The 16,649-nt window shown below is 41.0% G+C and overlaps 1 protein-coding gene across 1 annotated transcript in view; it reads left to right on the top strand.

Annotated features, from left to right (window-relative positions):
* The first annotated feature begins 536 nt into the window (after nt 1-536).
* Nucleotides 537-16,649, top strand: part of LOC116888249 — an 80,156-nt gene continuing 64,043 nt past the window's right edge. The window contains 6 exon segments of the mRNA XM_032889536.1: nt 537-543; nt 724-753; nt 3,788-3,887; nt 7,589-7,706; nt 8,994-9,117; nt 15,612-15,685. Of these exon segments, the coding sequence (XP_032745427.1) occupies nt 537-543; nt 724-753; nt 3,788-3,887; nt 7,589-7,706; nt 8,994-9,117; nt 15,612-15,685 (453 nt within the window).

Below are 16,649 nucleotides of genomic sequence, written 5' to 3'. Positions count from 1 at the left end.
AGACTTTCTATGCATTGTACAGCCCACCCCACCAAGATACCTGGGGAATTCGTCCCTAATCTTCATGGATTGACTTTGCTTCCTTTTTACTCTGTAGTCCAGGCTGACCTTGAACTTGCAGCAGTTCTGCTGCCTCAGGCTTCTGACTGCTAGGATTCCAGACTTGAGCCACTAGTCCAGCTCTAGCAGTTCTTGTGCATATGTAGTTCTTGGCTTCCTCTAGAAGCTGCATGTGCATTTCTGGCTATAGGATTCTTCCATGTGCAGCTCCCTGTCTATTCGTTTATTTTATTTTATTTTTATTTTTTATTTTTTCCCTGCCTATTCTTTAGGAGTAGTTTCGTATGATTATTGACAGAAGCCCCTCTTGATATCTTCTTGGTCTTAGAAGTCACTTCCCACTCTTGTTTTAAAGCCTATTGTCTGTTTTTTTCCTGATATACTCTTGTTTTAGCAGAATGAAGTGGAGGGATTTTCCTTTTTGAAAAATTTCTTACTTTTTTGTTTGGCTAAGGATAGAAATCAGGGTCTCAGACATGCAAGGTAAGTGGTTATTTCCAGTCTGATGATTGCTTTTAAATAAGGAGCATCAATAACTTAGACTTCAGAAAGATGTCTAACATAAAACGGATCGTCTGCTTTTCTTCTGCCTCCTGACAAGGAATTTTTCATCAGGTATGAGATCGGGTTCCTAATCTTACTTTTTTTTTTGTTTTGTTGCAGTTAAAAGAGCCAAATTCCAGGGTTCACCAGGTAAGTCTGGCTCTCCTGGCTTTCAACACTTCCATGCTTGCTGTGAGTTAAGGCAGTCTTTAAAAAAAAAATTAGTCTCTCTCTCTCTCTCTCTCTCTCTCTCTCTCTCTCTCTCTCTGTCTGTGTGTGTGTGTGTGTGTGTGTGTGTGTGTGTGTGCTCAGGACTAGAAGGGGGCCAGAAGAGGGTGTCCTATCCCCTGGAAGCCAGGTTATGTAGGCTTTACTTCAGGTACCTCTACCTGCTGAGCCATCTCACTGGCCCCCCAAAAGCAACCTTAAACAGAATTGTTACTTACAAGCTGGGCATGGCGATACAGTTCTATAATCCTAGTACTTGGGAGTCTGGGGCAAGGGAATAGCTTGTCCAGGTCAGCCTGAGCTACATAAAGAGACCCTATCTCAGAAAGATAAAAAAATTAATCACATCATTTGGTTAACTACTTAAATGCATTGATTTAATTTGCTAAGGTAATTTATGAAATTATTACTCCACTGCTGTAAAACATTTAACTTTGTTTACCTATACTTTTATCTCTACTAATGAATGAAAGTTTATCCTTTTCTCTTGCTAACCCAACTATACTATACTTTAAAATTTTTAATTTTTTTTAATTTGTTTATCTCTTCTGTGTGTGTGTGCGCCCATGCATCCTCATGCCACGGCATGTGTATGGAGGTTAGAGGGTGGCTTTTGGAAGTCAGTTCTGACCTTTGCCCATATGGTTTCTAGGAATCAGACTTAGGATTGAGGTTGCTAGTCTTCATGGCATGCACCCTGGTCTACCAAAGTCATCTTTAATTTTATTTTTAGTTTTAAATTTCTTTGTAAATGGTCTTACATATCCCAGGGTGGTCTTGAAGTTGCTATATAGCTAAGGATGACTTTGAACTTCAGATCACCTTGTCTTCCCCTCCATAGTGCTGGGAGTGTAGGTGTGTACCTCCATTCCTGGTATGTGGTGCTGGGAAATCAAACCCAGGGCTTATACATCCTAGGTAAGTACTTTGTAAACTCCCTCCCCTTATTTATTTTTAAACAGGGTGCACTTGATGGTGGAGGCTGTGTGGCCCAGATGGATTTTGTTTCTCAGAATTCTGCCTCAGCCTCCTGCTGCAATGAGCCACCATCCTTAGCCTAGACTATTTTACAAGATGATACTGAGATTTAAAAAGAAAAAAACTCTACAAACTTTAAAAAGAATTGGCCAGGTGTGGTTGCACATACATTTAATCCCATTAGTCAGAGGCAGAGGCAGGAAAATCTAATCTAGGTTAGCATGGTCTTCATATCTAGTTCCAGGACAGTGAGAACTACATAGAGAGACCCTGTTTCTAAAAGGAAAGAAAGGATTATTAGTAGCACCCATGTGTGCACACCTGTGTGCATGGAGGCCAGATGTGACCGAGAATCTCTTTCTCAAATTGCTTCCCACTTCAGTTTTTGAGACAGGGTCTCTCAGTGAGCACGGAGCTCCCAGTTGACTAGATTGGATGGTTAGCAAGCCCCCACAGCCTGGAAAATGACAAATTTTGTTTAACCTTGGGACCTCACATGCTAGGAAGATGCTCTGCCACTTAGCCCTGTCCCAGCTCAAGTTTAAGATCTTATGATACAGAATGGCCTTCAGGTTTCAGAAGTATAGCTGGATGTGCCAGGTCTTGGCTGGCATGTGAGACCCTCCAGAGCTGGGTTGTAGACATTACCTTCTGCTCCGTTCGTGAGGATGCTGGGGATCTGAACTCAGGTCCTCATGCTTGTGCAAAAGGCATTTTACCACTGAGCCGTCTCCCCACTTCTTTGTTTCTGCTTTTGAGATAGCCTTGCTTTGTAGCTGAGGTTGGCCTGAAATGTGTCTCAGTCTCCTCATCTGGCTAAAATGAACAGCAAGTGTGGCAGGACCCATTTTCTCACATTAATTAATTGTTTTAAGTAGTTCTTGGCATTTTGATGAGTTAACACAATAGCTTTTTTTTTCTGTTATGAAATGTTTTTCTTAATACAAAAAGCAAACCCTCAGGCCACACGTGGTTGTACACACTTGTACTACGACTGAGTAGGCTGAAGCAGGAGAGTCTTGAATTGAAAGTAGAATAGTGAGTTTGAAGACAGCCTGGACTGCGTAGTCAGTCTATGCACAGTTGTATAAACATGCAGAGTTCAGATCTGAGGTTTCAGGTTTAGGTTACTCCCTTTGGTTTGTACTTAGTTTCTCCTCTCAGAGAATTTCCTCTTCTCAATTATGATGTTTCTTTTCATGTAAACTATAGATCAAGCTTGAAATCCAGGTCTTTCCTGACTATTTCCATTCAGTTTATGTCCTTATCAAGGGCTCTGCAACTGTTACTCCTTTCTATATTTTATGTACACACACACACACACACACACACACACACACACACACACACACACACAGACACACACGTTGTTTTTTGAGAGAGAATCTCATGCAGTCAAGCTGGCCTTGACCTTGCTGTTTAGCTCCTGACTTACCTCGGCCTCCTGAGTGGTCCTGGCATTGTGGATACCCATCACCTTATATGTCTCAAAATATGAACCAGATTATGTATAGTTTTATCAGTTTTTACGATTCTGCTGTGCTTTGAATTATATAACACACAGCTTCAGTCTTACTTGCACATTTAATTTAGTATCACTTAATTCCATCTCTCATTTTATTTTTATTTTTATTGGTTATTTTATATTTTTACATTTCAAAATGTAAAAATATAAAAAGCCTTCCTGGTTTCCCCTCAGCAAACCCTTATCCCATCCTCCCTCTTCCCATCTCTCTTTTTAAAGTGTATGTGTATGAGTGTTTGCTTGTATGTCTGTCCATGCACCACATGTGTGTCTGGTGCCCATGGAAGCAAGAAGAGAATGTTGGATCCCCTGAATGGAACGCTTGTTCTTGAAGAGCGGCCACTACTATTGAATACTCTCTCCAGTCTCTGACATTACTTACTTTTAAGGGCTTTGTGAAAGTGGGTGATAATCTGGATACTATTAACATTTCTTTTTTGCAATTCTTCACAGATAAGTTTAACACATATGTGACCCTGAAAGTCCAGAACGTGAAGAGCACAACTGTAGCAGTTCGTGGTGATCAGCCTTCCTGGGAGCAAGATTTCATGTTGTAAGAACTTTGCTGAAATGTTGTCTACACATTCCATAATGGTCATTAGTCCGTGATACGCAATGAAACAATTCAATTACTGAGTCTGTGTATGCCAGTAATGTATTAACATCCCGACAGTGCTATGCATCTTTTAATCTGTAGAGTTAGAGGAGCGAGTGAGGCTTGTAGTGAGGTATATTGCAGTTTTTCTTTCATTGATTTATAATTTATTCTTGGACATGAGTGATGATTATGAGTAACCCTGAGGTAACATAGTGAGTTGAGAATACTGCCTGCTCAGACTTTCTCGTAGGTCAGAATTCAGGTCCAGTACACTTAGCCTAATATCAAATGGAACTTTGTCTTTGGTCCTTAGAGGTTCTCTAAGGAAATGTGGTCATGTGTGTTCTAGACTGTGTACATGCTTGAGTTATTTCCTAAGAGCACAGCTTCTAAAACCTTTTCTACTCGACATACTTTCCCCTGAAAAATGTTTAATCGACTCTGGGTATGCAGGTATCTGAAGTAGGTATATGTCAAGCATTTGCAATAGTAAGTTTAACGTCTTAGGGGTTAGGATATAGCTCAGTTGATAAAGTATTTGCTTAGCATGCTAGAAGCCTTGGGTCCCATCTCTAGCAGCCCATCTCCCCTGAAAGTATTTTCTTTCAGACTAAGAATATAGCTCATTCTTTGTGATAAAACCCTAGGTTAGTTCAAAGCACTGAAAAAAAAATTAGAGTAAGATAAAATCTTATCTTTTAAACAATTCTTTGTAGATGAAAATGGGCTGTGTACAAATGAGATGGATGGATGTGCCTGTTTACTTTGTATGAAACCCTTTTCCAGAAACAGCAGTCCTCAAGATAAAACCACTTAGCATGCATACAGTGACAAGATAAAGCCTCTGAGTTTCCACTCAGAGGGATGACACAGTTAAACCATGTTGACTGTATAGGAGAGAAAAATGCCTCATGATTGGCAGTGTGTGGGTAGGTGGTGGTGGTGCTGTGTGTGTTTCTTGAGACATTATATATAGCCTAGGATTACCTGGAACTCAATAATAGGACACTGGCCTCTAGGTTGTAGAAATCCTCCTACCTCAGTTGCCCAAGAGCTACAATAATAGGCATGTATCACTATACCAAGCTTATGTTGCTCATATTTAATATTTAGTTTATATTTAGTACTTAGAGTATAGATTGCTCACTTCTTAAAATTATTCATTTTTAGTATTATTTGAGGCTCAAACTCAGGGCCTTGTGCATGCTAGGCAGGAACTCCACTACTGAGCTATACGTTCCAGTCCTTATATTGTTTGTTATTTAAAGATGACATTTCACTTACTGGTATGAGTGTTCTTGGCTCGGAATGTTGTATACACGTGTTCCCTAGCCTTGATTGAGTTAATTAAGAAGGAAAAGAAATTTCCTCTGGGCTCTGGGGATAAGCATAGAGTTCTGACTTTTTGCTTGTACATTCTGAGCATACATATATGAGAGGAGAGAAGTCTGTGAAGAATAGACTTTCTTCTGTGACTGTGTCAAGCTGCTAAAGAATTTGGGTATTTCTTTTATCTGGTGGCTTGAGATGCAAATTTGGAGTTGCACTGGGACTGTCACATATGCATCTCCACTAAAAATTCCTTTTTAGACTCAAATCAAAGACACTTCACATAGGTTTGCAGATGTTGCATGTACTTTCAAAGTCTGCTTCATTAGGTGAACAAACTATGTGACAAAAAGCTCAATTTCCCCATTGTGAACAGCCTAAGTTATTGGTTGGGTTAAGTACCTAGCCTATGGCTCTGGACACTTCTCCAGAAACCTTGGAAAATTTCTGGAGACAAGAACTGGTCTGATGTTACATGTCTTCCCCAAAATACCAATTACATATGTATTATAAGTGCTTGGAAATATAAATTTAAAAAGTGTATTTTTCTCTGCTTTATATACTTACAACATAGTTGGCGTGATTTCTGTCTGTAAGTCCACACCTCTAGGACATTTGAGACCGTGTATCTTACAGGACAACAGAGAGGCCAAGCTGTCTCTAAAGCACATACTTAACACTCACTTGTGAGGAGTAATAGCTCATATTTTTCTGGGTAATGTCTTTTTGTTTTTTATATTTATAGCAACCATTTCTCACTTTCTTGCCTTTCTCTTCAGATCACCTTGTGCTTTAACAAAAGCTGTCTGGAGGATGTTCTTAGCATTAACATATGGATTTTTGCTTTGCCCTGACACTGTGGTTGTACTTGTGACAGCCCTTTCAAGCCAGTGTTCTGCTACATTTGATGCTACTTTTATTTATGTGTTTCACTGCCGGAGATGGAACCTAGGCCTTACACACGTTATACAAGTACTCTGCTATCCAGCCCCCACTAAAGCCTCATATACTCAGGGCCTTTTTCTTCCTGGCTGCTGTCTCATATATTTTGTAACCAAGGCTTTTCTTCTTGAAAGTTCTTTTATGTATTCCACAGATCTAAGTTAAGGCCATGGTAGTACTAACAATAAAACATAAGGTTACACACAGGGATGGACATCTAGGCAGGCTGGATCACTTGATCTTATGTTTTTTTGTGTCGCTACATTGGTCTGACCATGATCTCATCTCCAGAGGGCAGAGGATAAACGAAGGTCCTTTCTTCCTTTCTTCTTGTGACCCTTCCTCCCTACTTTCTCTCCCTTTCCTCTTCTACTTTTACTGAGGTGTGATCAGTGTATAAAACTAGACCTGGGGGTTGGGGATTTAGCTCAGTGGTAGAGCGCTTGCCTAGCAAGCGTAAGGCCCTGGGTTCGGTCCCCAGCTCCAAAAAATAGAAAAATAGAAAAAATAGAAAAGAAAAACTAGACCTGTTATGTACACAGCATGGGGAGATTGGGCACACACACACACACACACACACACACACACACACACACACACACGTATACTCTTGATCACCATCACCATATTCAAGGTAATACATGTTCCATTACTGCTGGCGGCCTCTTTGTGAACCATCCCCAACCTTGGTGCTAAGCACACTTAAAATGAAATTTATTTTATTAAAAAGTTTTCTTTTCACTGGGGACTGAATTCAGGGCCTTGTGCATGCTAGACAAATATTCTACCACTGAGCTCTTCCTCCAGCCACCCCCAACAAAATTTCAAGTTTACAATAACTTTTTGTTAACAGTAGGTATTACGTTGTATAGCCAGTCTCTAGAACTTTCCTTGAATCATATAAGTGCATTTTTGGAAACCCTATCAGAAACAATAGCAATAAAATATAATAACAAGTTCATTGTCTTATTTCCTCTCTCTCTCCATTTCTACTTTCCTTTTTCCTTCCCTCCTTTTTCCTTCCCTCCTTTTTCCTTCCCTCCCTCTTCCTCATCCCTCTTTCCCCCTCCTTCATTCCTTTCTATCTTCCAGAGTCTGTGTAGGACTGACTGACTTTGAACTTGTAGTCCTCTGGTCTCAGCCTCCTGAGTTCTGGAATTATGGGCATATACCACCATGTCCAGCTATACAAGTACTATTCTGTGGGTATGCATTATAATTTCTTAGAAATCTAAAGAGTACTTGGAGCAATCAGGGATACTTTGATTTTCCCTAAAATAAGAGAACTGCTGAAAAGTATTCAAGGCTAGCAAAACAGGGAATTAAAGTATTTTCTTTCCTGTTATCTGGCTCTCCTCAAAGGACTCTCTTTTTCCCCCCATTAGTGAGATCAGCCGTCTGGACCTGGGCCTAAGTGTGGAGGTGTGGAACAAAGGGCTGATATGGGACACAATGGTGGGGACCGTGTGGATCGCACTGAAGACTATCCGCCAGTCGGATGAGGTTAGTTAGTGTGCTGCCTGTTTGGAAGTATGGCTGTGGCCCCTGCCTTCCCTCAGCTTAGCTCCAGTTCAGCTGACATTTATCCATGCATACCTGTTCCTTTTCTAAGTGGAGGGCGTATGCCCTCAAGCTTATCACCTTTCCCAAAGGGTTAGGGGTTGACTGTAAACTGCTCTTCCCTGTGCCCTCTGGCTGATCTTGGAGATTCCTCAGCACCTCTAATCCTCTCAGAAGATAGTCTTGTCTGAGGAATGTGTATTGGTCTCTAACTCTCATCTTCAACACTGTCCTGGGAAGAACACCATTAAACTTACTTAGCCAGTTGGCCAGATACTAGTTTGGGGCCTATTTTTCTAAGCTGCTCATGAGGCAACTGGTTTCAGTTTTCTTCTGTGTATACTACTTTTGGAGTTTACAGAATTACAGGATGTGGTTGGTAGGTATTTATATTGTGTCTACTCATTTCCAGGCTGAATTCTTAGTTCACTTTCTCAGATTCGACTTAGATATCACTATTTCTCCATTGGCTTTGTACCTACCTGGAAGTGACTCTACTACTGTTCACATTGACAGTGCACTAGAACCTTTCTCTGGAAGGGGGAAATAGAGGGCAGTGACTTCATTGTCTATATTTCTTTGAGTTCTAAGTCTCTACGACTAGAGGCAGATGAACAGCTCATTTTCATGGCAGCTCTAGTCACTTCTATTTACCAGTCATTAAGAATCAGGAGATTGAGAATTGGTCCATAATGGATGCTTACTTTAAAGTCTGGAACTCCAGAGAGTCGTCCTCACCAGGACTGCACAGCTGAACACAGTGACAGCTGCCCCTGGAGTCCTTATCTCAGCAAAGGGATCAGAACAGAGCAGCAGGGATAGTGAGGGGGTGATATTGGGGGTGATGGTGGAGGAGTGATAGTGGGGGGTGATAGTGAGGGGTGATGGTGAGGGGTGATGGTGAGGGGTGATGGTGAGGGGTGATAGTGGGGGGGTTATAGTGGGGAGGTGATAGTGGGGGGTGATGGTAGGGATGATAGTGAGGGGTAATGGTGAGGGGTGTTAGTGGGGGGTGACAATGGGAGTGACAGTGGGAGTGATGGTGGAGGGCAACAGTGAAGGGTGATGGGAGGGGGTGATAGTGGGTTTCCCCTCTCTTCATTCTCAGGATGTAAGCGATGTTCTGAAGCTCTTGAAGAAGAGAATTCAGAGGAAAACACCTGGCTCCTGAACCACAAAGGGAGCCGAGAAAGTCTAGCGTTTGATCTTACATAGGTCTTTGTTTCCTAGGAAGGGCCCGGGGAGTGGTCTACACTGGAGGCTGAGACATTAATGAAAAATGATGAGATCTGTGGAACTAAAAACCCAACTCCTCATAAAATCTTGCTTGATACACGATTTGAGCTGCCTTTTGGTGAGTCTATTTTGATAAGCATTACAGACTGACTTAGTCTTTTGTAAGGACACTGAGACTGTCATCTCTTTTGTTAAGGGCTATCTTGTCTTCTCAGGCATGTCCTCTGTAGACGTGTGTGTTCATCTACTCTGCCCAATGACCGTTAGCCCAAGACGAAGTAAAGTGGGTTGGTCTTCATTAAAGATTGCACATGGTCTGGGCCTGGCGGCTCATGCCAGCCATCCCAGCATTTTAGAAGCTGAGTCAGGAGGAGCCTCAGAAGTGCAAGGCCAGCCTCGTCTGCTCAGCAAGCTCTAGATAGGGCTGCACGGTGAGATTCTACTGCAAGCAAGCAGACGCTAAACACCAAGAAAGCTGCAATTTGTTACATTCTGTTCTGTTTGTAAAATTACTTGGAATTTCCAATTTTTAGATTATTCTTTTAAAATACTTTAACATATATTATGTTTTGTTTTATTAAAACTACAGTTTGTTGATTTAAGATTGAAGAGAACTGAAAATGGAGTATACTTAATTAATTTAGATTGTTTTTTTTTTTTTTTTTTGAGACCACTCCAAATTCCAGGCTAACCTTGAACTCACAACAGACCTCCTGCCTCAGCCTCCAGTGGTATGTGTCTGTATGGTGAACTTTAATATCTGTCTTGCTGATCAGAGCATTCACCTTCAGTGAATTTATTCTGTGATCCTTTATTGATGGACATGTAGGATTTCCTTTTCTTTTTTTTAAGCCACATATTACTGTCACTAACAATGTCGTGTGTTTGTGATCCTTACGGGGCTAGGGCGAAGTGGGATTGCAGGTTAGAGGGATGGTGCACGGCTCTTTCTCATGAGCATCGCAGAGTCGTTTGGCAGGAAGCTGGCAGAGTTTATGCTGTCACTCCCGGGAGTGCCCACCTCTGCACATCTTTCCAGTGTTTTGTATTTCCCAACTTCTAACCTTTGCACTTTGTTTATGTTGGGGTGTCCAGCTTTTTGACTTACCATTGCTATCTCCAGATGAGTTGGACTGCATTCATGGCTATTCAGGGACACAGGCTGCAACTAGGACATGCCTAGAAATGTTCTCTTCTTTTTACTTGACTTATTTTAGTATTCTTTGAATTTTTGTCATTTTCATTAATGGTGTTCACATTTACTATTTTTGTGGTTCTTCATAATTTCAATTTATTTATTTAGCTTTTATTTTAATCCCAGAGAGAGTCTTGTTATGTAGCTCAAGTTTACGGTATGGCATCAATTCTATATTATCAAGTTAAAACACTTTTTATTGACTCAAAAAGTAATATGTGTGTGCAGGGGGCAATTTTTTAATAATTTGATCAACTGATTTTTGATTTTTGCAGGTTGATAATGTTTGGTGTTTTAGATGTAAATGTGAAACAGTTTTTGTTTCTTCTTTTTTTCTTTTTTTTTTTTTTTTTTATTAACTTGAATATTTCTTATATACATTTCGAATATTATTCCCTTTCCCGGTTTCCGGGCAAACATCCCCCCCTCCCTTCCTTATGGGTGTTCCTCCCGACCCTCCCCATTGCTGCCCCCCAACAGTCTAGTTCACTGGGGTTCAGTATTAGCAGGACCCAGGGCTTCCCCTTCCACTGGTGCTCTTACTAGGATATTCATTGCTACCTATGAGGTCAGAGTCCAGGGTCAGTCCATGTATAGTCTTTGGGTAGTGGCTTAGTCCTGGAAGCTCTGGTGGCTTGTCATTGTTGTACATATAGGGTCTCGAGCCCCTTCAAGCTCTTCCAGTTCTTTCTCTGATTCCTTCAGGGGGGTCCCTATTCTCAGTTCAGGGTTTGCCTGATTCTCTGTTTTGCTGTATTCTGGGTTTCTCTCAGGAGCTCTACACTTCTGCACTTCTTTGCTCCATCCATCCATATAGGGTCTCAAGCCCCTTCTGTTCATTCTCTGATTCCTTCAACAGGGGGTCCCGTTCTCAGTTCAGTGTTTGCTGCTGGCATTCTCTGTATTTGCTGTATTCTGGCTGTGTCTCTCAGGAGCGATCTACATCCGGCTCCTGTCGGCCTGCACTTCTTTGCTTCATCCATCTTGTCTAATTGGGTGGCTGTATATATATGGGCCACATGTGGGGCAGGCTCTGAATGGATGTTCCTTCAGTCTCTGTTTTAATCTTTGCCTCTCTCTTCCCTGCCAAGGGTATTCTTGTTCCCCTTTTAAAGAAGGGAGTGAAGCCTTCACATTTTGATCATCCGTCTTGAGTTTCATTTGTTCTAGACAACTAGGGTAATTCAAGCATTTGGGCTAATAGCCACTTATCAGTGAGTGCATACCATGTATGTCTTTCTGTGATTGGGTTAGCTCACTCAGGATGATATTTTCCAGGTCCAACCATTTGCCTACAATTTCATAAACTCGTTGTTTTTTGATAGCTGAGTAATATTCCATTGTGTAGATGTACCACATTTTCTGTATCCATTCCTCTGTTGAAGGGCATCTGGGTTCTTTCCAGCTTCTGGCTATTATAAATAAGGCTGCATGAACATAGTGGAGCACGTGTCTTTTTTATGTTGGGGCATCTTTTTGGGTATATGCCCAAGAGAGGTATAGCTGGATCCTCAGGCAGTTCAATGTCCAATTTTCTGAGAACCTCCAGACTGATTTCCAGAATGGTTGTACCAGTCTGCAATCCCACCAACAATGGAGGAGTGTTCCTCTTTCTCCGCATCCTCGCCAGCATTTGCTGTCACCTGAGTTTTTGATCTTAGCCATTCTCACTGGTGTGAGGTGAAATCTCAGGGTTGTTTTGATTTGCATTTCCCTGATGACTAAAGATGTTGAACATTTCTTTAGGTGTTTCTCAGCCATTCGGCATTCCTCAGCTGTGAATTCTTTGTTTAGCTCTGAACCCCATTTTTTAATAGGGTTATTTGTCTCCCTGCGGTCTAACTTCTTGAGTTCTTTGTATATTTTGGATATAAGGCCTCTATCTGTTGTAGGATTGGTAAAGATCTTTTCCCAATCTGTTGGTTGCCATTTTGTCCTAACCACAGTGTCCTTTGCCTTACAGAAGCTTTGCAGTTTTATGAGATCCCATTTCTTCTTTTTTTTCTTACTTTAACTCTTTTTTTTTAAAACTATTTAGTTTTTGCTTCTTAACTGTTTCATCTACTTATTACATAGTTAGGATATAAATGCTGTATATAATATTCTGCTACAAAATTTTCGGTGCTTGACTTTATGTTGTGAATGTACACTATAATAAAATACTTTAATAAAAACATGATTTATGGGGGCTCACTTGACTCCCTCATACTCCTTTGGACGCAGCTATTATTAAATCTCAGGATAAAGGCATCTGAGGCACAGAATATTTAAGGATTTTGCCCGAGGTTGAGTAGATATGAAGTGATAAAAAAAGGAATTTAACTTTGCATGAAGTCTTATGCCCATAAAGCCACCCAGAACGTGGGAGGATCACTTGAGCTCAGGAGTTCAGGACTGGTGTGGACAACACAATGAGACCTGGTAAAGACAAGGCAAGAGAAGAAGCAGCAAAGGGGAAGGAAAGAGAGAACGGTGACTCGGTCCCAGAGCCTAGGTGTTAATTTTAACTGTACTACACTATCCTTAGTGTTAAGGATGGGTCCTGTTTTCACGTCCATTCTGTTAGTCTGTGTTTTACTGGGGAATTGAGACCATTGGTGTTGAGAGGTATCGGTGAGCCTTGCTTGTTGAATCCTATTATTTTGTTGTAGTGGTGATGGTGACAGTGGTTTGTGTGTGTGTGTGTGTGTGTGTGTGTTTCTACTCTTGGTTTTCCTGTCTGGAATTATTTATTCTTATGCTTTCGAGGTTATGGCTAATCTCTGTAGGTCACCTTCAGAGGGTGATTTGTAGATAGATATTGCTTACATTGTTTTGTTTTGTTTTTTGTTTTTTTTTTTTTATCATGGAATGATTTCTGGTCTCCATCTATTGTGATGGAAACTCTTGCTGAGTATAGTAGTCTGGCATGGCCTCTGTGGACTCTTAGAATCTGCATCTATCTAGGCTGTTCTGGCTTTTAAAGTCTCTATTAAGAGTTAGGTGTTATTCCTAACTCTTCGTTTAGTGAGTTCCTAAATTTTTCATTTCCAGGTTTCCCTCAGTTTGCATTTTCCTTATTGATTCTATTTCCACTTTCAGGTCTGGTGCTGTTTTATTTCCATTGTTTATGTTTTCATAGATTTTTTTTGGAATTTATTCACTTCCTTTTTAAGGACTACTGTCATTCATGTTCATAAAGGCCGTTTCAGAGTCTTTGTTTTGTGCTTCAGCTATGATGGATTTCTCAGGGTTTGATGTATTTGGCAGGGTTGCTGGACTCTAGTGGGGACATAGTGGCCTGACTGTTATTGATTGTGTTTTTACGCTGCAGTCTAGGCATCTGAGTTTGGGATGACTGTATTTCTAGGTGTTAATCTCTGGTCTTGTCTTTGCTGGGTGGATATTTTGTTCCTTGGTTTCTGTTGCCCTCTCTGGTTCTTAGGATAACGTGTTGCCTGGAATGCTTCTGGGATGGGTATAGACACTGGAGGTTCTGGATAAAATGAGTTTCTAGGTATTGTTAGCTAACACTTAGGAATGGGGGTATATTGGGGGTGTGGCTGAGGGGTCCACAGGAGGGAGGAAAGCAGGTGTCCTACAGGATCTGCTTATTCCCCTAGAAATGGGGGCAGAGCATGAGGAGAGGCCACAGCAGGTCATCTACAGAGCTGGGGATGAGACTGGGGGATTGATTATGGGGGAGAGGAGGAAGCATGAAGATCTGAAATTCCTTTGCCTTACAGAAGCTTTGCAGTTTTATGAGTTCCCATTTGTCCATTCTTGATCTTAGAGCATAAGCCATTGGTGTTTTGTTCAGGAAATTTTCTCCAGTGCCCATGTGTTCGAGATGCTTCCCCACTTTTTTTCTATTAGTTTGAGTGTATCTGATCCACTTGGACTTAAGCTTTGTACAGGGTGATAAGTATGGATCGATCTGCATTCTTCTACATGTTGACCTCTAGTTGAACCAGCACCATTTGCTGAAAATGCTCCCTTTTTCCATTGGATGGTTTTGGCTCCTTTGTCAAAAATCAAGTGACCATAGGTGTGTGGGTTCATTTCTGGGTCTTCAATTCTATTCCACTGGTCTATCTGTCTGTCTCTGTACCAATACCATGCAGTTTCTATCACTATTGCTCTGTAATACTGCTTGAGTTCAGGGATAGTGATTCCCCCAGAAGTCCTTTTATTGTTGAGGATAGTTTTAACTATCCTGGGTTTTTTGTTATTCCAGATGCATTTGCAAATTGTTCTGTCTAACTCTCTGAAGATTTGGATTGGTATTTTGATGGGGATTACATCTGTAGATCACTTTTGGTAAAATGGCCATTTTTACTATATTAATCCTGCCAATCCATGAGCATGGGAGATCTTTCCATCTTCTGAGGTCTTCTTCAATTTCTTTCTTCAGAGGCTTGAAGTTCTTATCATGCATATCTTTCACTTGCTTGGTTAAAGTCACACCAAGGTATTTTATATTATTTGGGACTATTATGAAGGGTGTCGTTTCCCTAATTTCTTTCTTGTGTGTAGTTAGGCTGGCCTGGAATCTCTTGGTACCGTGTGGCTTCATGCTTACTGTGCTCTTCCTGTCTCAACCTTCCCGCTCTTCCCTGTCACTGAGCTAAGAGCCAGTTTAGAAGTTGTTCCTTTTAAACGATGAATAGTTTTCATTGTGTGTGAATATATATGTTATTTTACATTTTTCATCTGTTTATGGACACAGGTTGCTTTAACTCTTGACTAGTGTGAATAAATGCTGTTCTGAGCTTGGATGTACAGATATTCCTTTGACATTCTACTTTCAGTTCTTTTTGACTAGATTCTCACATGGCAAGTGTGTGTGTGTGTGTGTGTGCGTGTGTGTGTGTGTGTGTGTGTGTGTGTGTGTTTGAGACAAGGCTTGGAACTCCGTATGTCCAGACTGGGTCTGTACAAGTTCATTACTGAACTTGTAATCCAGTTGCCTTAATCTGCTGAATATTGAAATTACAAGATGAACCACTACTACCCTTGGCTGTATTTTTAATTTTTTGAAGGCAAAAGTATAACTTTTAAGCATCTTATATCGCAAGGTGTAGCTTTCCTCCTAATCTAATTCTTTGGAGTGTTTGCTCTTGCTGTGTAGATGACATAACCTCATTTTGGAGTCTATTGATATCAGTTTGCATCACGCTTATCTGTGGAGGAACTCAGCCGTAGACAGACGATGTGTCCTCTCAGAGCCTTAGTTCATCATTTTCGAAATCAGAAGCGGAAGAGCAGTTTATTATATTGTCTTTCCAAAATAAAGTCGGTAATGTTCATGGTGACAGTGACTCACAGCTAGCGTTCATGTCACCACCACCTTTCTAATCATATTCACTTGTCTAAGTAAAGTGTTATTTGCTGATGACTATGTATTGCCAGCTAATATCTGTTCTTTTTTATGGTAGACATCCCAGAGGAGGAAGCCAGATATTGGACCTACAAATTGGAACAAATAAATGCCTTGGCAGATGATAATGAGGTAGGAACTGCTTTCTTTGCAATATTGAGCAATGGGGGCAATCTCTAATCCATTATCTATTGTCTAGGGAGAGGGCCAGAAGTCCATTGTGTGAGGCACTAAAATCTGTACTAAGAGAGTCAAATCAGAACTTTACATGTCCTAGACCTGCGCTTTACTAATGAGACACACCCTGTCTGTAATAATGAAGTTTGTTATTATTGTTGTTATTATTTTTGAGCCCAAGTCTTGCTATGTGGTTTTGACTGGTCTTGAACTTGATAGCCTATTGCCACAGCATCCTGAGGGCCGGGACTGCTGGCATGTGTCACTGTGCTCAGCTATAATGAATAGGCAGGGAGAAGAGTTCCTGAAATTTCAGCGGGAAGCTCCATCTCCCGCTGTCATCTCCCACTGCAGGTTAGACTGTGGTGTTAGACTGGTTCTGGACCATGGGGAAGGAGCTGATAGCAGTCCCTCTTTGTTATATGGAGGAACAGAAAGCGTTTCTTCTGGTTCTGTGCAGAGTTCTGGATATTAGCCTTAATAGTGTGCACTTGTTAGAAATGTTTAGACTTTGACTTTGCTTGGCCCTGCTGTCATGCATGACTTGTCTCCAGCTACGAGTCAGGTGTGTAAGAGAAGACCGTTACCTCCATCTGGGAGACAGGAATGGGCACAGTGCTTTTGTTATTGGTGGTATAAAGAAGAGAGGAATATTTATTTACTTTGGGATATATCGGGCTATTAGAAACACAAATAGTTTTTTAAAAAATTCATAATGATTTTGGGAATTTATATTTTTGAAATTAGATTTCATTATACAGCCCTGGCTTTCCTTGAACTCATGTTCCTCCTGTCTCAGTCTTTCCATACTGACATTATAAGGGTTCCTGTGTGCTAACACCATAGAAATAAGGTTTTATTGTCCTTGAGAAAAGAGATTGTACGTTTGTGTAATTATTATAACATCTACTGCATTATA

This window comes from Rattus rattus, chromosome 1 (genome assembly GCF_011064425.1).
Source record: "Rattus rattus isolate New Zealand chromosome 1, Rrattus_CSIRO_v1, whole genome shotgun sequence".
Classification (NCBI taxonomy): domain Eukaryota; kingdom Metazoa; phylum Chordata; class Mammalia; order Rodentia; family Muridae; genus Rattus; species Rattus rattus.
The sequence above is the reverse complement of the archived record's forward strand: the minus strand, read 5'-3'. Positions and strand labels throughout refer to the sequence as shown.